The sequence below is a fragment of the Motacilla alba genome, chromosome 2 (assembly GCF_015832195.1).
Source record: "Motacilla alba alba isolate MOTALB_02 chromosome 2, Motacilla_alba_V1.0_pri, whole genome shotgun sequence".
NCBI classification, from domain to species: domain Eukaryota; kingdom Metazoa; phylum Chordata; class Aves; order Passeriformes; family Motacillidae; genus Motacilla; species Motacilla alba.
The window spans coordinates 138933735-138955231 of NC_052017.1; the positions used below are offsets into that span (position 1 = coordinate 138933735).

A 21497-nucleotide genomic window follows, 5' to 3' on the forward strand; every position below is an offset into this window, starting at 1 on the left:
CTCTTCATCAGATTTTCTACTTCACAGAGGATAAGAAGAAGTTGAAAACAAATGTTTGGTAGACCATACTCATTCTGCTTTTGATAAAGCTTCTTTCTGTAGGAGTGTTTATTATCTAAGAAATACCTTTTATCAAAACTCTTGAAAGTCCTTCTGCCACCAGCATTGGCTCAGGACCAAATCAGGCACTGAGTTACACTTCATGACTCTTCCTGGGTCAGATTATGTATTCAGTGACTGATTAAAGTGTGGAGTAAATCCCTTGAAGTTAATGATAAGCTGGAGCCAGAATCATTCAAGTCCATCACACTACTTTGATTTTGCACTGGCACAGAAAGGAACAAAACAGTCTGTCACTGACTTTGCAAACTTAAAGATGAATCAAAGGCCAAACTGTTCACTCTGTCTCCTCCATCAATGTCTGCACATGAAACCACAGTAAATAATTTTGGTTTTTTCTGTGTGTACAAACATAGGTGCCTTTCCAGGAAAAGGGGGGATTTAGAAGAACACAACCTGATTTATATTTAAAAGGTTGTAGGTTTTGTTATAAAATACATTTTAAAAAACTGTTCAGGTTCTTTTGAATTCCACATGCTGCATCAGGAGATGAACCAGGAACTGAATACATTAAAATTAAGCAATGGAAACTTGGGGCTTAGTCTGCAAGGAAAATATTCCAGAGAGAGACTGTCAGGCTTGCAATGAATTCCCCAGCATACTCTCTGAAGAAGCATCTTCATTTGATGAACCTAAATGGAGGTGAAAGCAATTTTACCAAGCAATCACTACTTGGTAATCAAGTGGAATTTTTCTATGTGAAAGGCTCTCGGTCCCCTTGCTGTCAGAGAAATACTTGCTGTATTAACAGTTATTTGGTGACTTTCAGCTTACAGTGCTAAAAATGATGTAGATACTTTCCTGGGAGCTGGACTAGACTGATGTCCAACCAGAGGGTGTATATATCACTAATGAGCTGTCACAGTTGACTTCATTTCTATTTGCCACCAGCTGGGCTTTAATACAAAGGATATCAGAGGAGTTGTGTCATGTGCAAGTAAAGAAAGGATCTGGTTCTGCAACAGACTTGCTCATACCACTGCATGCAGATGCTGACCAATCTGCAGAGACATCACACACTGCCTTCTCCACCCAGAGCAACCACAAAAGTAATTGAATAGTTTTTAAATGTCTGTGGATATTAAGGAGCAGGACTCTTATACCACTGTGCTCAAAAGACCTCTTGTATTTTGCTCTCTTATTTTTTTTCTTTTATATTCTGGTTGTAATTGTACTGAATATTGGTAATCCAGGAATATAGAGTTCAGCCTTCTTCACAGCAGATTCAGCACAAAACAATGGCAAAAGCACTGCTTCAAGGAGCAGTTGGGGTAAATTATTTGGGAAAAAACCCCAAACAGCATTATTTCATAGAGATGTCAGGAATTTGATTTAACTTTAGAAGATGCTGAAATTTTAAGAACAGATGTGATTGGTATATTCAGTACACTGACCAGAGCTCCCTGAAGCACCTGCTTTCCCTGAAGCAAACCCATAACCAAACTCAAAGCAGCAGCAGCAGCAAAAGAAACCTTCTGCAGCTGGAACTGCATCTGGGCTTGGCAAAGAGCATATAACTGCAGCTGGTAATAGTGGAAAATGACCCCTTCAAATTGAGAAGAGGGTGGAGGGTCTCATGCTGCTCCATAAGTAAGGGATCATGGGTTTGGAGATGAATTAGATGTCTTATGAAAGGAATGCCACTTTTGCTGTTAGGAAGTGCTGTAGTAGGACTCAGGGGAAAGAAGAGGATATGATCTGCAAGCATGGGAGAAAACTGATATGGAAACAGGGAAAATTAGTAGGGCTGCTGACAGATCAGCTCAGTCTTGTGGATGAGCTGTCACAGAAGAAAGTCTTGCTGGAAGAGAGAAATAGCAGGTCTACTTTATCTAGCAGGATATGTCTCAATGTCTCCTTATGTTATAGATTTATAGATCTACTTTTTGACTTCCATGATCAAGAATCCCAGGGATCACTGTTTACTTGCCAAGTGAAGCAAAACCAAAGCCAGACAACCATGACTACAAAACCACAAATTCCTGCTGGATCAATTACTGGCCTCTGAGTGCTGTAGGAAGAGGCCCCACCTGGGAGCCAGTCTGAGCTCCCAGAGATATCTCTGAGACTCAGAGATACTGCCAGCTTCCTTGGGGACAGTGTGCATGGGTCACCTCCTGACACTTTCACAACTGGCAGATGACCCATCTTCCCATTGAATAGACACAGAGACTGATGGAAAAGCTGTATGTAAGTGAAGAGAAGAAATAGGAACTTCAGCAAAACACTTACTATGGTAAAACAGGAATTTCCATCAGGAGAAACACAGGAGAAAGCAAGCTAGAAGTGAACAGAGGGTATTAAAATAGCAAAGTATTCACACACAACCTAAGCATTAAGGACCAGCCTCAGCATCTACCAACACTGAGCTGGGGCACCTCTGATGGCAGCCCACCACCAGGGCTCACACTGTGATTGCCATTTGCTGCCATTCCCATGACTACAGGAGGTGCAAGAGAGAGCAGCTTTAAATACACCTGAATACAGCTGAAAATCCTGCTTCTTAATTAATGCCAGATCAGAGCTACGAGACTGAAATCCAGTTTGCAGATGGGCTGGTAGGTGAGGGAAAGCCCAGCACTGAGCACAGGACTACAGCCAGGCAGGAAAAAGAGCCTTGAGGTTGTCACTGTCTCGAAGCCATAACACAAAGACTGTGGGAACTGGGAGCATAGCAGGAAACTGAAATCCTTGCACATCAACTTTCTTTCTTTGGGAGATCTCAGGGGTCTTTAAACTACTCTTCAACATTATTTTGCAGCAGTCTGGGTATCAGCACTTACATACCTTTACATACAGATGCACATAAAAACATGATCAACTATTTGTTCTCCTCTTCCCTGCAGCACTCCCACTGCTCTTCCTTTCCCTTCATTTTTTGACACATTTCTTGGAGCATCTCTCTTTCTCCATCTTTTCAGAGCTTTGTTTTTTTTTTTTCTTTTTTTACATAAGTGTTTGTTAAGTAAAGTCTGCTGCAGTCTTTGCTCTCTGGGTTTGTTGCTCTTCCTTGCTGGTTGGCTTCTTCTTTAATGACTTTTTCTTAATTTGTGCTCCTCTCTTCCCTCCATCTGTTTCTCAAGGCATTTCCTTTTTTTTTTTGTTTTCCTTCACCTGATTAATTTACAATTCCTTTGCTTTTATTTCCATTTCTCAGCTCAACCCTCTACAGATGAAGCTGATTGGAAAAATCAAAATTCTTTGACTTTTTCAAAATTCCCCTAACTGAAGCAATGGCTGAAAAAAACCCAAAATGCAACACAAAAACCCACCAGCATATTTTTTTTTTTTTCATTATTTAAACACTTTCATGGGTAATAAAGACTTTGGTTAAAAGCTTGTTAATCAAAAATCCAGCTGAAAGCTTTCTTCCAGTCTTAGTTACTGCCACCTTCTCTTCACTCGCATCCTTCCTCCCCACCCAACTCACAGTGACACATTTTATTCCTGTCAGGTCATGTTCAGCCCAGCATCACATACACACAGATATCCATAAAGTTTTATTTATGGTCACACATATGCATGCATGCACATTGCTTTTGAGTTACACATGCAAGAGGTTTACCCATTCCTATTTGATTTATGCTGGAGATGGGAAGGACCCCAGGAGCTCACCTGTATGGCCCAGAAGGATGGGGAAGGGAGAAAGCCCCATGCCATTACACCAGGAGAAAAGATTCATCTTTTTTTTCAAGAAAATGAGACATACCTACTCTCAAATTCACCAGGACCTGCAGAGATTGAAGGTCAGTCACAACATGCTGTAACAATCCAGTTCTGCACTGGTATCTCAAACACCCTGCAGGAAAACTCAGGGTTTCCACTGTGTCCCCAGATCCTGGTGCATCTCCCAGTAATTCAGCTCTCAAACTATTGCCCAGAGACGACATCAGTCTTTAGGACATTAGAAACCTATTTTACCATGATTTAACAGAACAAGAATTAAATCATGAGAAAAAAACAAAGTAATGAAGTTCACTCTAGTTTGGTGATTTGTCTGAAAAAAGGCAAAAATGCTCATCTTTAGGGGAGGGATAGTCCTACAGAAGTGTCTGATCTCAGTGGCCTTTCAAGAAAGATAGAAAAAAGTGGGGCTAAGAGAAAAATTGGTGTGATCCAGACTAAAACTGTTTGGCTTGTGGGGAGTTTCAAAAATGACAGAAAACAACCATTTCACATAATGAAAAACAAATTTAAAAATCACTATTTCTGTCTAGAGGCTTCAGAGCTCCAGCTTCTACAGGTTTAGAAAATTTCCCCTTATCAAGATAGTTGACTGCAGCTTACAAAATGCACCAGCAATTGCAGGGCTGCCCAAAAAGCAGATGATGTAGATGACAGAGAACTGTCAGACAACCAATTAGAGAACCATTAATTATTAAATCTATAAGTTAATGAATTAATTGTAGCAGTTAATGACTTGCACCCTAAACACTGTTATGAGAGAAAAAATGCAATGTTACAGGTTCCTCATGTGACAACCCTAGCCCTGAATGTACTGACCCTGGCTACTGAGAAGGGTCCCACAGCCATGCAATGCACTGAGGAGCAACAGGAGGCCTTCCCCATGACCCACCCCACAGCTCCACTCCTGTTGCCCATACTCCAAATTCTTCCCTCTCCTACCCTCAGAGTACTGAAGGGGATGCAGCCAATGCCTTTTTAGCTAAATTACCTAAGTTCTCTCAGCTTGAAAGAGGCAACAGTAGATAAACCCCAGGTGCTGCCTACTTGTTCATCCCGTCCCATAAAGAGCAGAATTTGTAAGCAGATTAGCAGTTACAGAACAGGAACACAACAAGAGACATCCAGCTTCACACAAAAGCTGGATTGGGATCCATTACAGTAAAATAGCTGGAAGCTAAGGTTAAAAACACATTTTCATCATGACTTTAAATTCATAGCCTTTTGTGGGCAAGGCTGTAACAGACCAAGCACACTGTGACAGCACAACAGGGTGATTTAAGGATGAGGGGAGAGTCAACCAGAGTTTCACCCTGATTATCGGCACTTTTGTTCTTTTCTGGATTTGAATTATACTCTTTCAAGTTGCTTTACTTTAATGTTGGATTGTTGATATAGTAATCTAAGGAGATAATAAACACAGCCCACCAGGAAAAAAACCCAAATGCTAACAAAAATTCTTGATATAAATCAGACTGACTCAAGCATGCTCAATGACTTCTTCAAAGGACTTATTGATATTCATACAGTACAACATGTCTGTACCAATAATGATAATTAACTGCTATGTGCCTTTCATCCAAGGATCTCAAGCTGTAGCTCACAACAACACTATGAATTAAGTATGGTCTCTGCATTTCACAGAGGTTCTACAGCCAGAGAGCAGCTCAATAACAACACAAGTAGCAAAGCACAAATTCCTTGAGGAGATGTGGAGGGCGACTTTTAATACTGGTAATGCACCCATTCTGTATCTTTATCCATGCTCTATCCCCCATGCAGACTTAAGTTCTTTGTCTTTTCTTGCCTACCTACAACACACAGGAACAGAAAAAAGGCCCCAGTTTCCTAAACCAGAGCCCAATCCAGCTAAATCTGTACTGTGCACTAAGGAAAAAAATTCCCACCTCCCCAGGAAGCCCCACAGAGCTGTGAATGTCCACCCAGGAGTGACACAGCTCCAGCGTGTCAGCAGTGCCAGCACCTCCTTACTCCTTGGTGCAGGGCTCAGCCTTTGCCCAGCATTCACCCCATCAATGCCAGTGTCATTGACTATGCTCAGTGCTGGCAAACTGCCTCCTAGGAGGCAGAAAACAAGGTCAGTGTGACCTATGCTGTCCAAGAGCAGCTGTAACTCATCCTGGTTCTCTGGTCACTCTGTGGCAGAGCCCTGCCCTCTGTGAGCCCCAAACATAAGTGACTTAGGGAAACCATTCCCCCAAGAGCAGAGAAAAACCCCATGCTGCAAAGGTGCACCCCTAAGCCACGCTGCTCTTGGAGGAGATTCAGCATCTGCTCTGCACACCAGGGCCTGCTGATACCTGGCAGAGCCAAGGCATGGCCCTGCTCACTAAACAGGGGAGAGGCAGGCTGGGGGCATGAGCCAGACCATGTTTTCATCAACGAGATACCCAGAACCTTCTCCACTGCCTAATACTTGCCTCCCTATCCCCTCAGTTCCCCTCAAGTTACATAAGCAGGAACTTGAAGAGGTACAGGAGCTGCCTGGTCTTTCATTCCCCAATCTGCTTCAAGATGTTTGTCTTTTTATTGCATTTTTACAATCTTCTGCTTATGCCTTATATTTGTTGTGAACATTCATGACTCAAGTTTTTTGATGCAAGGACTTGTTTCTACTATGTCATATTAAATCTGTTTGAAATTCAGGGTTTTTTTCTTACAAGAGCTTCAACTTTTGTTTTCATGTCTTATTGTAACAAAAGTAAATACGTGCAAATTCACTAGAATGTTTTATATTTAAGATGTTGAAATGCCATTTTAGAATCACACTACTGTTTCATGCTGCATAAGTTACTTACACACAAACTACAGTTCAAAATGCTAAATCTCACTGACACTGTGCATTACTGACATTGCTGTTATTAAATAATGTAAGAAGAAATTATTATTTTAAAATGTGTGCAAAAGGAAGTTTGGGGAGCAATGGCTTTGCAACAGATACTGTGAATACTTCATTCAATGAATCAGTATTTCCCAATGCAAAAAAAAAAACAAACAAAAAAACCAAAAAAACAAACACAAACAAAAACACCTCAAAGTAATGAAGCTGCTTGAATCTATTGATGTCTTTGGAGTAAATAGGTCTCAGTCTGTTCTGTTCTGCACCTCCTTGATGTCTTGGGAAGCTCAGGTAATTCCCAGAGGCAGCTCACTGTGCAGAGTCCAGACTGAACGGATACCAGCCAGTTACCCTGCTACCTTGTAGTGGGTTGACCCTGAATTCCAGGCACCCACCAAAGTTACTCTGTCACTCCCCTTCACTAGTGGAGAGGGGACAGAAAACATAACAGGTTCCTAAGCTGAGATAAGGACCAGGAGCAATCACTCACCAAATACCATCACAGGCAAAACAGGCTCCAATTCCATGAAATTAATTGAATGTATTACTTACAAAATCACTGAGATTACTAAGAAGTAAAATAAATCTTAAAAACACCTTCTCCCCCCCCCCCCACCCCCTTCCTTCCCAGGCTCTACCTACTCCCCTCCAGTGGCACAGGGAGACAGGGAATGAGGGTTACACAGTTCATCACAGGTTGTTTCTGCTGCTGCTCAGGGAGAGGAGTCCTTGCCTTGCTCCAGTGTGGGGTTCCTCTCATGCACTTCTTAGTGAACTCCAATGTGAATCCATCCCATGGGCTGCAGATCTTCATGAACTGCTCCAGTGTGGCTCCCTTTCCACAGGATGCAGTCCATCAGGAACAGGCTGCTCCTGAATGGATCCCCCACAGGGTCACAAGTCCTGCCACCAAACCTGCTCCAGCGTGGGCTCCTCTGTCCACAGGCCCTGCCAGGAACCTGCTTCAGTACAGATTCAGACTCTCAGCACAATCACAGACTATTTTGGTCATCCACCTGCTCTGGCATGGGCTCCTCATGAGCTGCAGGTGGATCTCTGCATCCCTGTGATCCTCCGTGGGCTGCAGGGGCACAGCTGCCTCACCATGGGCTGCAGGGAAATCTCTGCTACAGCCCCTGGAGCACCTCCTGTCCTTCCTTCCTCACTGACCTTGGGGACTGCAGGGCTGTTTCTCTCATATATTCTCACTGCAATCTTATCTGGCCACAATTACATCTGCAAAGTAACTTTCTTATTTTCCTTTTTAAATCTGTTATCACAGAGGTGTTTTTATGATTCCCATCTGGCTCAGCTTTGACCAGCAGTGGGTCCGTCTTGGAGCTGGCTGGCATTGGCACTGTAGGACATGGAGGAAGTTTCTGACAGCTTCTCACAGAAGCCACCTCTGTAGCTCCTCTGCTACCAGAACCTGGCCATGCAAACCCAACACACACCTATAGACTGTACCTGCTCAGTTTTATCTTCTGATTGTAATTAGACCAGTCCTGAAATGGACAGTGATAGGAAAAGTTCACTGCTGGGAATCCATCTTGGTCCATTTTTCCTAGCTTCCAGACCAAAGCAAACCTTTCCCATCAGAGGGCCAAATCCTGCCAATGAATAACCCAGTCATTAAGGCTGGACCCTGCTGAAGTTCCCTGTGAGGATCACACTGCTCTGGACTCCTGACACTGGAAGAACATGACGTGTGCACACCAAGTGCGGACAGGATCAGGCCCACACCTCCTGGGTTTGGCTGAAAGATGTGCAAGCAGAATTTTAGGGTGACTTCAAGAGCAGATGAGAAAACCTTTTCTGTCCACATAGCATTGTCTCATTTCTCCAGGGAATGTCATGTCTCCTGTGCTGTCTACAGAAGTACCTCTGTATTATATCCCAAGATTTTAAAAGTACCAACAGAAAAAATTTCACCTGAGAGACCTTTTTTTTTCCTCCTGTTCCTTAATATCATCACCAGAAATTGATGAAAAGCTTTCTACACTGCAGCAAGATTTTCTGCTCATTGGCATTACTAGCCATGGTCATTTCCACATGTTCCTTCATTGGGAGGGGATGCTCCTCAGTGAGGCCTGACATTAACCTTTACTGCTGCCACCAAAAAGGTCACTTATCAGTGAAAGCACAACAAACAACTGATTTAAGCAATTATTTTACCCAGTTTCTTCCAGCCTAAAATATAACAAGCCCTGCACCTAGAGAAGAATGGCATAGATCTCTACATCTTTTCTCCTGCTGTCATGCTTTTATTACCAAAAAAAAAATCCTACACACTAATTTTGGTATTGGTTTGTACTAAGGATCTTCTCCTTGGTATCTTACAGCTTTTTTATCAGGTAACAGAAAAGATCTCCTCCAGAATGAACCCACAGGCAGATCAGGTGAAGGAGACATCTGAGAACTGCTGGGTCTAAAAGCCTCAGACATCACTTCTGCTCCAAAATAACAAGTTCACCAAACCATCTGAGAGTAGACACAGACTTGAGAATCTCTGAACTGGGGTCAGTCTTCCATGAGAAGAAAAAAGTGCTATTCAGGGCTACCAGCTCTAATGGGAAAAACAATACCCCTCCATTAAATCCACTTCTCACTGCAGTTTTCTAAGAACTGGAGATAATTCAGTGCCAACAAGCAAGTATTTCCTTTTGGGTCCCTTAACATAGGTATCTTGCTGGACATCAAATCAGTTCATCCTGGTCCCAGAAGCCTGCTAAAATTATCCCCAGCCTGGCACTGAAGAAATCACTGCACTGGAAAACTCAGGCTTTCCATGCCCACACTTGCTCTTAAATGAAAATTAGCTCAGTTATAGTCCAAAGGATCCCTTTAATGGCCAACATATGCTGAGGCATCCTGCCAGCAGAGCTCTCTTAAGGCCATCCAGCAAAGTGACACCACCAGTTACAAAATCTATGTGTGTCAGGTCACTGGGTTATGAAACAGAAGTGTTGTAAGCATGTAAGGACATGGCTTAGGCTCTGCTGTGAGCAAAGACAAAATTATTTTTCTGGAATCGGATTACTATCTTGGAAGGCATTCCAGTAAGAAAGGGTCACTGCATTGTAATAGCATTAATACTGGGAAATCTGAGTTCCAGTGTTCAGAATTGTTAAAAAAACACTGAAACCAGTAAAGATGCTAATCCATGGGGTGCTACTACGACACAGAAGCTAGCATAGTGGTGAGGTACTGCATGCTTGGATGGAAAAATCCATCTTAGACTGCACTGTGCTGGACAACTATAAAATCAGAAGTCACTCTTTCCACAGGAAATGACAGCAACACAAAATGAAAACCATGATAACAAGCAATATGACTCTCCCACACATTACTTCCTAGTAAAACTGAAGAAAACACACACATGTAGCACACTTCAAAAAAGTCAGTTCCATTGCAGAGGTATCATGAACAATGAGTGTGTGATCCTCTGAGTCAATCCTGGCTCTCAAACCAACTGAGGGCCAGGAGAGTGACAGGAGGTGAAAACTACAATAAAATCAAAAAAGAAAGGGGAAAAAATATGAGATAATAAAGTCAATGCAGGCAAAGTATCATTATATTGTACTGATTCCAAAAATGTGATCTGTACGAGTATTTTTAAAATACACACCATGGCAGAGAGAAATACAAACTCTCAGACGAGTGATACAGCTGTCAAACCTTAAACTGTGCAGATGTACGTGGAAAAGAAAGTGGCCAATATCAATAAACATCTTGATCTAAACTGAGAAGGACTGCTCAGGTTATTTCTGGTTTACAATTGCACTTCTGTAGCAGTCAGTTACACTGACTATGGCAGCAACCACTACGTGAGATGAAGAGCCAAGGCAAAGTAAAGCCACACTAAACAATAAAGCATGGAGGAGGAAAATAAAAGGTCAGACAAATATAAAAAGGAAAACAATACAGATTCTAATAGAGTTTCTGAATTGCAGTGCAAGAGATTACAGAGATTACATCCTTCCCAAGCCACTTTCTTCTCTCCCCACTTCTCCTTATCCTTTTCTGCAAATGAAAATGTAACTTTTGTTTATGCCTATATGTAAATGCTGAGACTCAAAGACATTACACTCAGCTTCTGAGCACTGCAGAAAAATGAAAAGGCCATTATCTAGATGGAGAATTAGTCTGTATCACTGACTTGACTCCCTTTTTATTAGCAACTGTTAGAGAAGGGATCAGGGAGTGTGCTGGTGCAGTGCAGCTGTTCCACATATGTTATAAATAAGGGCTCGTAAAACCTCATCCTATTTTTACCATTAAGAAAAAAAAAAAAAGTCACAAAAACTCCCCATTAATGCCTTTTAAGTGGAACTTTTCTCCTCTTCTTGACTTTAATGTCCAGAACTAAATACTCAAACCAGACCATTCTTAAAACAATACTCATTTAAAAAAGGAAAGAAAATGCAATTTAGTGGAATCAGATTTAGACAGCCTGAAGGATGTAACCAATTAATGTGTACAGTGTCTTTTCCTTCAAAAGAAGACACTTAATCATGATGAAAACAACCCCCTGAGATTTTATTTCCAACACAAGTGCTGGATTACTGCATCGAAGTTCCTCTAGCACAACCCAGAAGCTGAGCCACGCCTCATGTGGCTCAGACACCACCACCCACCCTTCCCAAAGCGGTGCTGGCTCCCCTTGCTGAGTGGCTGCATGTGGCCAGAGCCCCGCTCCTGCTCACCAACCCCAGTGAGGAAAATGACAGCAACCATTCAACATGAAAGTGAAATCCCAGCCCCAGGCACGTCCCCATTCACCTGTTTTCGGGGTCTGACACCGTCAGGTTGCGTGTCACGTAGCACATCTTCAGAGGAATTGTCTTCCTGTCCCTGTGGATGGAGAGCGAAAGCTGCGACATCGGCTCAGCAGAGGCGCAGCCCAGGCGCGGGGATTCGGGGGGAGGCGTCTCCCACCCGATCTCTGACACAGGAGAGCCTTTCTTCACATAGGGGGTTGCTTCTCTCATGTATTTCACTATGGAAGAGAGAAAAAGAAATGGAAAACAATAAATGAATGAATATTCTGGAATTGCATGCCCATGTGAGGTCTCTGCTGGTGTTAACCCCCGATGCTGTCCATTAATTCTGCTCACCAAGCATCCCAGCATGGGAAGCTGTGCAAATACAGAAGATGAAGATGTGCCTGCTGCCAGTGTCAGTATGGTGCTACGAGTAAAATGAGGGAGAAGAACAGAACAGGCAAAGTAAGAACATACAACCATACAGGGTAGGGCCAGGAGAGACATCCCACTTTTCTGTGACAGTGGGCAAGCAGTCATGCAACAATTGCTTCACACAGAAGCCATGAGCTGTCTGAAGTACAGGGATGTTTAAAGAAAGACATTCAACCAATTGACAGTGAACCTGTTTTTCCCCTATCTAAAATGTTCCAGCAATACTTCCAGTGATTCCAACTCACATCTTGCTTCTGGTTCACACTTGTCAATGTCCCACCACTAATCTCAACAACTATTTCTGCTTGCTGGGAAGCAGTTCTACCTGATCTACTTGTACATATATAAATACGGAGCAAACAAAAACCAATTCACTTCTTAGCCTTCTCTTGGGGAAATAAAATTGAGTTTGAGCCTTTTGTGAGAATGAAGGTGTCAGATTAGATCTCAGCCTCTTCTGGGTTTTTTTCCAGAATGGATAAGAAAAGTGAATGTAGGATTCAGAAACTATCTTACTATACTAAAACCCATTTCCTCTTTTACTTGTATGCATACATATTCCCCTCTTTAGGCAGGCAAATACTGCGACATTTTTCTCTTGTTTTTTAATTCTTTTGGTAGTTTAAGCTCACTTCTGCTTTTGCAACTGATGTGCTTGGCAATTCTGCCAGTCACAACCTCCTTCCCCTTCACAAACCTCATGGAGTTCAGACAAGACAAGACAAGACATCCCACTTAAGTACCCTGGTTAAGCCAATATTCCGCCAGCACACAGCTGTGGCTGCATCACTGGCTGCTGCCACTTGATTGTACCCACAGCTCAAACAGCAGTGGCATGACCTGAAAGGGCCTGGGCACTGTGAACTTGCCTGGGGGAGTTATTAAAATGCTGTGGAGAACATTTCAAGGAAATGGTGCAGATCATCATGTCAGCTCAGCTGAAGAAGCTCAGAAAGACTGAGTAACAAAAAGGTGGGTAAATTACAAAACGGCATTGTGGTGAAGGATGTTAAATTAGGGAAAGCCAACTGAAGTTTTTGAGTTCAAAATGAAAGTGAGAGAAGTATTCAGAAGAGTGGAGAAGAACAACAGTGTTCCTACTATCAAAACTGCAGATCAGGTGATTAGCTTCAGCAGCACTATTTCAAGGTACTTCATAAAAATTTTACCAAGAGAGAAACCAGTACAAATCTAGAGTTCAGGCTCTGTGACCACCTATTGCTCTTTTTCTCTAAAACATCTTAGTGCCCCCAACTTGCCATTGTTCATTTTATCCTTTTTAAAAAAATCTGTTAACTTCAATCACAAGGACTTCTCTGGTTTTAGGTATGTTATGGGATATTCCTTTTTAGGAAGGACCATTTGTGATTTATCAGAAAGGCTGTCCACTGAACACTGATGTTTTTAGTTCCTTGTCCGATCATATTCTGAGTATTTTCTTAAATTAATTTGTTCCCTTCTCAGAAAAGAGTTGGCACAGAATTCCACCGGGCTTCCAGAAACTATTTCAGGCAAAATGAGTTGAGATTGATTTTTATAAACTTTTTTAGATATCTACCTAAAATCCATTATCTAAAATCTTGTGTCACCTAACTCCCAAACCAGTGCTCATCTTTGTGTACTCCAAAAACTACATGATTTTCAGAGGTGCTGAAAATAAGCAATTGCTGCTAGTGTCACGTCATAGATACTGGTTTCAGCAGCTGCCATCTCAGTTTGGATGTACTCACAGCCTTAGGGAAGCCAAGAACAGAACAGATACAGATGTGCTGAATCTATTCCTGTTAACACTGAACAAACATGACCTTGTCATTAATTTCCATGGGCGGAACAGCTGAAGCTGTGAAAATCATGTTCAACTTCAAACAAAATTTTGTTCCCTTTAAAATTAGAGATTAATGATTGCTCTGTTGAAAAAAGTAATCCAGTCAGTTTTTGAACACTGGTACAATGACATGCCAGCAAACGTGATTCCAAATAAAGGTCCAGGTCTCAACAGTGTAGCCATTTCATCTGTGCTATTTTTGTCCTTTTCCAGTCGCAGTTATATCCATTCAACCCTGGCATATTTTAATTAAGAGGAGGAGAGAGGGGCAGGGGGAGGAAGGAAGCTGAAGTAAAAACTTTGGCTGGAAACCTAAGCAGGAACACAAAACGTGAATTTAATTCCCCAGAGACGGGACAGAAGAAAAGAGGCAGCCTTTCCATGTCCCAAAAGCCAAGTTTACATGCGATGTACCGGTGAATTCATGGCTGACAGCTGCAGTATTTCACAAAATCCCATGAAAAAGGAAGCAGGAGTAGGGGGAGAGCAGAAACACTCTTTCCAGAAACTGAGTCTCAAACACAGCAAAAGCCAAGAAAACTACCTTGAGGAAGTACATCCTATGAAAATTCCTTCCAACTTCTGAACTCACAGACATCTAGTTTCTACTACATCTCAACAGAAGATGGTTGCTCAGCCCCAGGGATATGAATAAAGAGCTATTAATGCACTGATAAACTGCTACCATCATCTTCATATGAAATTCCACAGTAGAATGAAAAAATGAAAAATTAAATAAATATACGCTTTCTGTAAAAAAAAAAAAAGGAAAAAAACCAAAACAAACGCATTTTTCTAGCTTCTATTAATAATATCCCACTTCCTACCGAACACGAGCACAGGTCTCTGGATTCATGGCTGAATTCTGCTGGGGTTTACAGCCCAGACTTTGTGGCTGTTGCATATTCAGTTGTGATTAATATTTTAAAAGCCCCCAAATGGATACATATAAAAGCACAAATATAATATGGGAGTGAAACAGGTGGCAGAACTTGATAAATTTATATAATTTTTTGTTATTATTTAAACTTCAGAGCCCCTGCTTTTCATTTACTTCACCAACATCTGTAATTATATGTCCGTAACCAAAGCCCAGTTTATGAATTTAGCTGAAATCAGGCACACATTGTTCAGATGACTCATAAGTTTTACCAGCAATTATTTCCTATTGACCTCTAAATTCTGGGTGCAAATACTGCAGAACATGCTGTCTTATAACAGTGCACCAGCAACCCTACTAGGTACATCGCAATTTAGGATGACCCCAAACTTTTACATTCTGCAGCCTGTTCACTAACCACTTCTTAATCCACATAGCAGAAAACAAGTTGATACCAGTATCTATTATAGGCATATTCCTATTCCACACTGCACCATCTGAGAATCATGGATACAGCAAAGTTAAACTGCAGTTATACAATTCACTTCCATCATCAAGTTTTAAAACCAGAAAAAAGATGATACAGTCTATTGGACATTAAAGTAATAAAGTTGATAATAGTCTGATTTCAGAGCATTACACTCAAGAACTGGATTTTCTTTCAATACAGTGGCACAAATTCAAGTACTGACTGAAAAAGAAAGCGACTATCAAAACCAGTGGGTTTATATATGGCCAATGAAACTACCTAATGAATTAAAACCTCCAAACATTTAATAAAAATAAATAAAGTATGCCATTGTATAAGAGCTTTGAATTATGAATAACTATTTTATAGGCATGTATACACATATATATCTTTGGAGTATATACATATGTCTAACATATATACAAATATTAAATATGTATTTATATAAAAATGCCACAATCTTTAAGACCACCAGAATACTGCAAACACAGAAAACAACATGCAGGGACTCAGAAAAAAAAATCTAATGGTTTCATTATTTTAACTCAATTTACTTATAGACTGTAAGTTTAGTCAGGACTTGTCTAAACTCATTTGTTTGATGCTATAGCTCAACTTCAGAGACCCTTATATTCAGTACTAATTAATGATCCATACCCTTTTGCTGCACCACTAATAAGAAACTGTGGTCAAGCAATTAAAATTCCAATCTCCGGAGTGCCCCTCCCCACAGACAGAAGAGGAAGGGAAGTGGCAATCAAATGAATTAATCCACTGATACACATTGAAATAGTTTGGATTTATTTTTTGATCTGCAAGACAGGCAATGCAGCCTCCAAAAAAGCACTTCATTTATTTGTGCTTCTGCCAAGTCCCAAGACTCCACAATGAACGTTTTGTTACTCTTCACAGATGACTTTTCTGGGGGGAAGAAGCAGGCTTTTAATGAGAGAAATACTACAACCCAACTTGGTCAGGTTCTTGGCCAGACGCCTTTCTGAGGAACTGGGACTCTTCTGACACATTCAAACTGTTTCCTAGGAGGGAAGACAAAGACCATGGAGGGGAAGCCAGCAAGCCTGAGGAAAGCTCTTTTGTTACTACAGGAATGAGGACAGGATGTGTAGGTTTACAATACGAAAGCAAAAGGAACAACATACCCAAATCTCATTGAAGACACTTGATCAAGGAATTCCCCTTTGCAGGAGAAAAGCACAGAGTGTCCTCTACCATAATACCAGAATTTGCCTGCTAGGCTTTATGTGAGAGATCAAATTTCCTCTAAACTCAAGCCAAGTGCGTGCCTTACAGTAAAGTACTCTATAAAAATGAGATGAGCTGCTGGTGCCATCATCAAAACTACGACCCAAAGAAAAGAATTTATGAATCAGACCATCTATGAAGACATGTCACATGATCCTTTCAGCAGCTTTAATCTGGGCATAAACCAAAAAACGGTCAACAATCCTGCTTGTCAGTGTTTCCACTACATTTCGTACTGAAATATCTGTTACTACGCTCGGACAAGTATTATCCATTAACATCATCTGCTTTCCCCCATGCTGAAATGGATGTGAAATAGTAAACCACTTGATCTGCCAAAAGCATCACGTCTCCACCTCTGGGAGAAGAAAGAAAGAAATTAGTTAAAATAAACACCTTGTGAGAATAAAAATCTCCTGAATGCTTTCACCATTTCTCACACTGTAGTGAGACTACGCTCAGCTTCCCATTTTCTGCTGTTTTAAAGTAATTCCACAGAATTCAGTGAATTGTCTCTTCATCTCTTAAAAAGACAGGCTTGGATTTAAATCATAAGGGGCTGTTTTTAAATCCTTTTTAAAATATATTGCACTTTTATTATACTTTTTATGTGGAATACAAGAAGGAATATTTCAAAAGAATAACTACAGAAATACCCAGAAGACCAACACATCTTTAAGATAAAAGTTTACCTGAAAGGAGCACCTTAGCAATTGGCCCAAAAATGTAGCTAGTAAGCAATCAGGCTTCAAGTTTGAGTTTTCAGTAGGGTACAAATAGGCTGGATTAAAACGATCAACAACTGCATTTTAAAAATACAAAGAATATTTCACAGTGTGCTTTTAAATTTGCAGCTGTTTTTATAGGAAAGGTGAAGCTATATTAAAGAGGGACATAAGCACCATTACACACTTGCCCTCAACAAATGAAGGCAGTACCTTCAAAGTACCTTGCAATAAGCAATTCTATGTAGTTAAGAGAATTTTTTTTGTCAACAAGGGAAGAGATTTGCGGTCCTGGCCCCATCAAACAGGAGAAAATGGGACTAAATAAGCTCTTCTCAGGAAGCCACACAAGCATGCAGTTTGTGAAACCTCATGTGTTTGACAACTTGAATAGGTCACAGTGATTAGCCACACTGTGTTATCTACATCAGACTCAAAAAAACGTAACTCACCACTAAAAAGGTCTTAGAAGTTAAGGAATGGCAGGGGAAAAACCCAGCACAGGCCTTGGCTGGAGCAGTGAACAGCCCCTTGGACACCCTCCTTCCAATCTGCACCAGGGGCCTCCACTGTGAAGCTTACACACATTATGGAGATTACATTCCCAGGCCATCCCATGCTTCTGTGTAACACCAAAAATTCTTCCCTTACTTATCCTCACTTTCTTTTCCTGAGACTTTGCCTGTGGCGTGGGCTGATTCAGCCACTGATTCCTTGGGCCTGATGTCTCCCTTTAGCAAACACTTCTTCAACAGTTTCAGAGTTTCCTCCGTATAAAAGTTTTCTAGGGAGGGAAGGCTTTATACGTCTTCTCATCTTATGCAGTGTATCAATTTTGTCAGCTGTAAAGCCTCTAAATATGAATTCATTTTCATTCCTCCACAGAGCCCTGGTTTTGTGCTGCACACAGAGCAGCATGAGCAGAGCACACAAGTCAGCCCAACCAGCCTGCAGCAGAGAGCCTGAAAGCTTCACCTCCAGCCAGCACTCCCCACCCACTCCTCTCTGAGCTCACTTGCAGCTGGTCACTGCTAACACCCCCCTTCAGCTCCTCTGTGAGCCGCATTTCCATGGTCTAATAATAAAGTTCACGTTTAAAGTTAACAGCATGCATGCTCGAGGAAGCAGGATGAATTTCAGGGCTGGGGTAAGATTTTCTGTATTTCTCTTCAAAACAGATTAACAGAAACTAATTAGACACAAACGCATGTCACACAGAATCACAATGGAACTGGAGGCTGAATGCAAGACATCAGCACTTAAGCTGATAAAGTGATTAAAAGCAGTGACAGGCTGTCAGTAACCTGGTACACAAAATTTTCAAACTGGTAAAGTAATAATAATAATAAACTAAAGGCAGACTGTTTCCATTGGGTGTTTCTCAATATTTTCCATTATAATGTCCATTACTCATACCTACTACACTGAATGTGCTAGTTTCCTTCAAGTAATTTAGTTTATTTTAAATTTCAGAGTTTCTGTTTCAATCAATTGGATGCATTCAGTTCAGAGTTTTGATAAGTCACTAACAGCAACTGCATGAATTCTAGAGTCAAGGTCCCGTAAGCTATTCATCTATCTTTCAAAACTTTACACACTGCAGCAAAATAAATCCATATACATCTCTTCATAATCTGAAAAACAAATTTTAGCTTGTAAATCCCGAAGTACTATATTTGGCTAAAAAGGAGATGCTTATAGCTTGATCTAGGAGACCCTGATGCTATCTTGAAGAGCTTGTACTCAGAAGAAACAGGACTCAGTGGAGAACAGGGAGCAGCTAAATTGCAAAAATGTCTCTTATCAAATAAACTACAAATTGAAAAAACTACAGCCAAAACCTGAACACTGTAGCTATCTAACCTACTACATTTTTGAGTAAAATGTGACACAACTCATTTGCTACATTGTTATGTGATACTGAACTCTGCAATTAGAACTATGCAGATCTTTCATAATGGAAGTGGAAAACATCTGAAACTGGCAATTTGGGAGCTGAACATGGAAATTAGCAGTCACATTTTGAGAAAAAGCATTGTAGGACCTGTGAGTCACTCACTGATAACCAAAATGGAGCTTCTGCTTGTCCCCAAAGCAAAAAAAAAAAAAAAAAAAAAGGAAAGAAAAAAATTTAAAAAGGAAAAATTATGTAGTTTAGTCAAATGGCGTAGGTAACCCTACTCAAAAATACAACAGAAAAATGTAACTTCATGTAAAGCAGAAAAATGGAGCCAAATACATTTCTTCAATGGAACTGTAGCACTCAGATTTCTAAGGGCTTTCTCCTACCCAAAACTGACACTATGTTTTAAAATCTTTTACCTAAATGTCAGGACTAAGTTGATTCAGAAGTTCTTGTGTGCTGCTCATGCTTGTTTCCCTGCCTCTGTCAGTATTTATAGATCCCTCTCCCATCACCCACACACTCAGATGGAATTCAAGGTGTCTGGCATTGCCAGCATGCTATAATTTTTCTATTTACATGAGTAATCTCAAGTGTCAGAACAAATATTTCAGCCGCTAGTGATTATGTGAAAAATACATAAGGGTATTACGGTTTGAGAGGATGCTGTTATTTCAGCAGGCACACAAATCATTAAGTAGTACAGAGTAGACTGAAAATGGCACTCACTGAGAGGGAAATTATTATGCTGTGTATGATTGTACCTCTTTTACAGATGGCTAAACTGACACAGGCAAGTTAAAATGCCTTCCTCAAAGTCATGCAGTAAGTCACAGACAGTTCTCAGCATTACACTCAATTTCTACCTATATTTCTTTTCCTCTTTAAACAACTCAAAGAGATCCTAGCAGCAGTGAAAACTGGATCTGCAATGCCTACTGTCTTCTCCCAATGAGAAGACCTTTGAGGACCTTCTAAGATCTCCAGGATTTATTTTGAAGAGCAGAGCTGCAATCCCTTGCAAAGTTTCAGTTGACCCTTTTCATTCTTCACTGGACAACACCAAGAGCTTTCAAAATGAACAAACTCAGGGCATGCATTCAGCTTAGAACTTGCTGTAACTCCTGTGGCTGGGCTGTGCACCAAAAGCCATCAGACCACCATGAAAGTCTTTGGTTTGGGGAATCCTTTAGTTTGCAACCTTACCAACGGGACAGGCCAATGGCCATGTCCAGAATGCCTGGTTCCGAAGCCCAAGCACAGCCTCACACTGCCTCCACTCTACTTAAAAGTCATTTGCAAGATTACCCAGCAGGAGAGTGGCAGACCTGGAATGAGGCTTGGCTGTACCTATTTCCTCATTTACAGGCTAGAAGAAAACTACCTAAAGCAGACAGACTGCTCACTGAGGCACTGGAAGGGAGAGAAGAGCTCAGATGACACCACCCCTTGTATTTCAAGGGGTAAAGGAAACAGGACTGTATATGCAGGAAGGGTGATGAAAAGAGTTGGACAATGAAACATTAAACCACATCCTTGTGCCTCAGTTCTTTGGCTCCCAATTGAATGGAGCTCTTTTCTACCAGGGATTATGGTTTTCTCTAGGAATAAGCCACTGAAATCTTAGCAACAAACTACAACAATCAACAATTAAAGAATAAGCACACCAGTCATTAGCATCAGCTAAAAGGTTTTCAGAAACCACCTGCACTTGGAGCAGGCATGGGAAATTCTCAGAACTGATGCACAGAAGTAGACTGAGACTGAAACCCAACTGTGCTGCCACAGGACTGTGGATGGCAGCGTGTGCTGCTCCTTGCATCTCAAAGTCTCTAACCAAGATGACAGCTCTTCTGTTCTCATCCCTGAGGAGCTATAGTTACTGTATCTTAAAAAATGCCAATGATCTGTGATGGAATATGGTCCTGCTGGAACTTCAGTGCATAATGCCATTTGGGGTGAGAAATACTTGGGAGGAAGGGCAGGTTTGTTACTTTTAAATAGCCTCATCTAAAACTATTCTACAGACAGGATCTCAAAAACTAATTAGTGAACACAGTGAACAAGGGAAGCAATGAAAATCCTCACAAAAATACTGACTTCAGAAACTGGTTTTTTTCCATGAAATGGTTTTGTGAAGTGCTTTAAAAATACATCTTCATTCAAATTCTTTTCTTTCTCTACAAACAAAACAGAACTGTGAATTGACATTTTGATTTTAAATGACTTTTTAAGATCAAACTCCTCTTCTAATAAATATTGCATAGAGTTTCCCAGCATCCATTTTGTCAGCTGGAAAATTTATACAGTTATGATTCTATTAGGTTTCTTGCAGTGGACCGGGCATTTAATCAATGAGAGCAAAGAGCATCTAAATAGGGTTAGGCTGCAAATTCCTTTCAGTGAGAAGTTAAATCCCCATTAGCTTTGAGCCATAAGCCCCCCTGGGTTTAGGACACAGCTTAAAAGATAACTCTGTGAGGGGTCATGGCTCTTTACTGAGGCACAGAAAGCCTATTTCACAGATCCCCCGGCAATAATAATGTAAATATAATCCCGTTTCAGTGGGC

The 21497-nt window shown here is 41.1% G+C and overlaps 1 protein-coding gene across 1 annotated transcript in view; it reads right to left on the reverse strand.

Annotated features, from left to right (window-relative positions):
* SNTB1 (syntrophin beta 1) overlaps positions 1-21497 on the reverse strand; it is a 113575-nt gene that overhangs the window by 46627 nt on the left and 45451 nt on the right. Inside the window, exon 2 of the mRNA XM_038129169.1 lies at positions 11447-11663. Coding sequence (XP_037985097.1) covers positions 11447-11663 — 217 coding nt within the window. The remainder of the gene's footprint in view (positions 1-11446; positions 11664-21497) is intronic.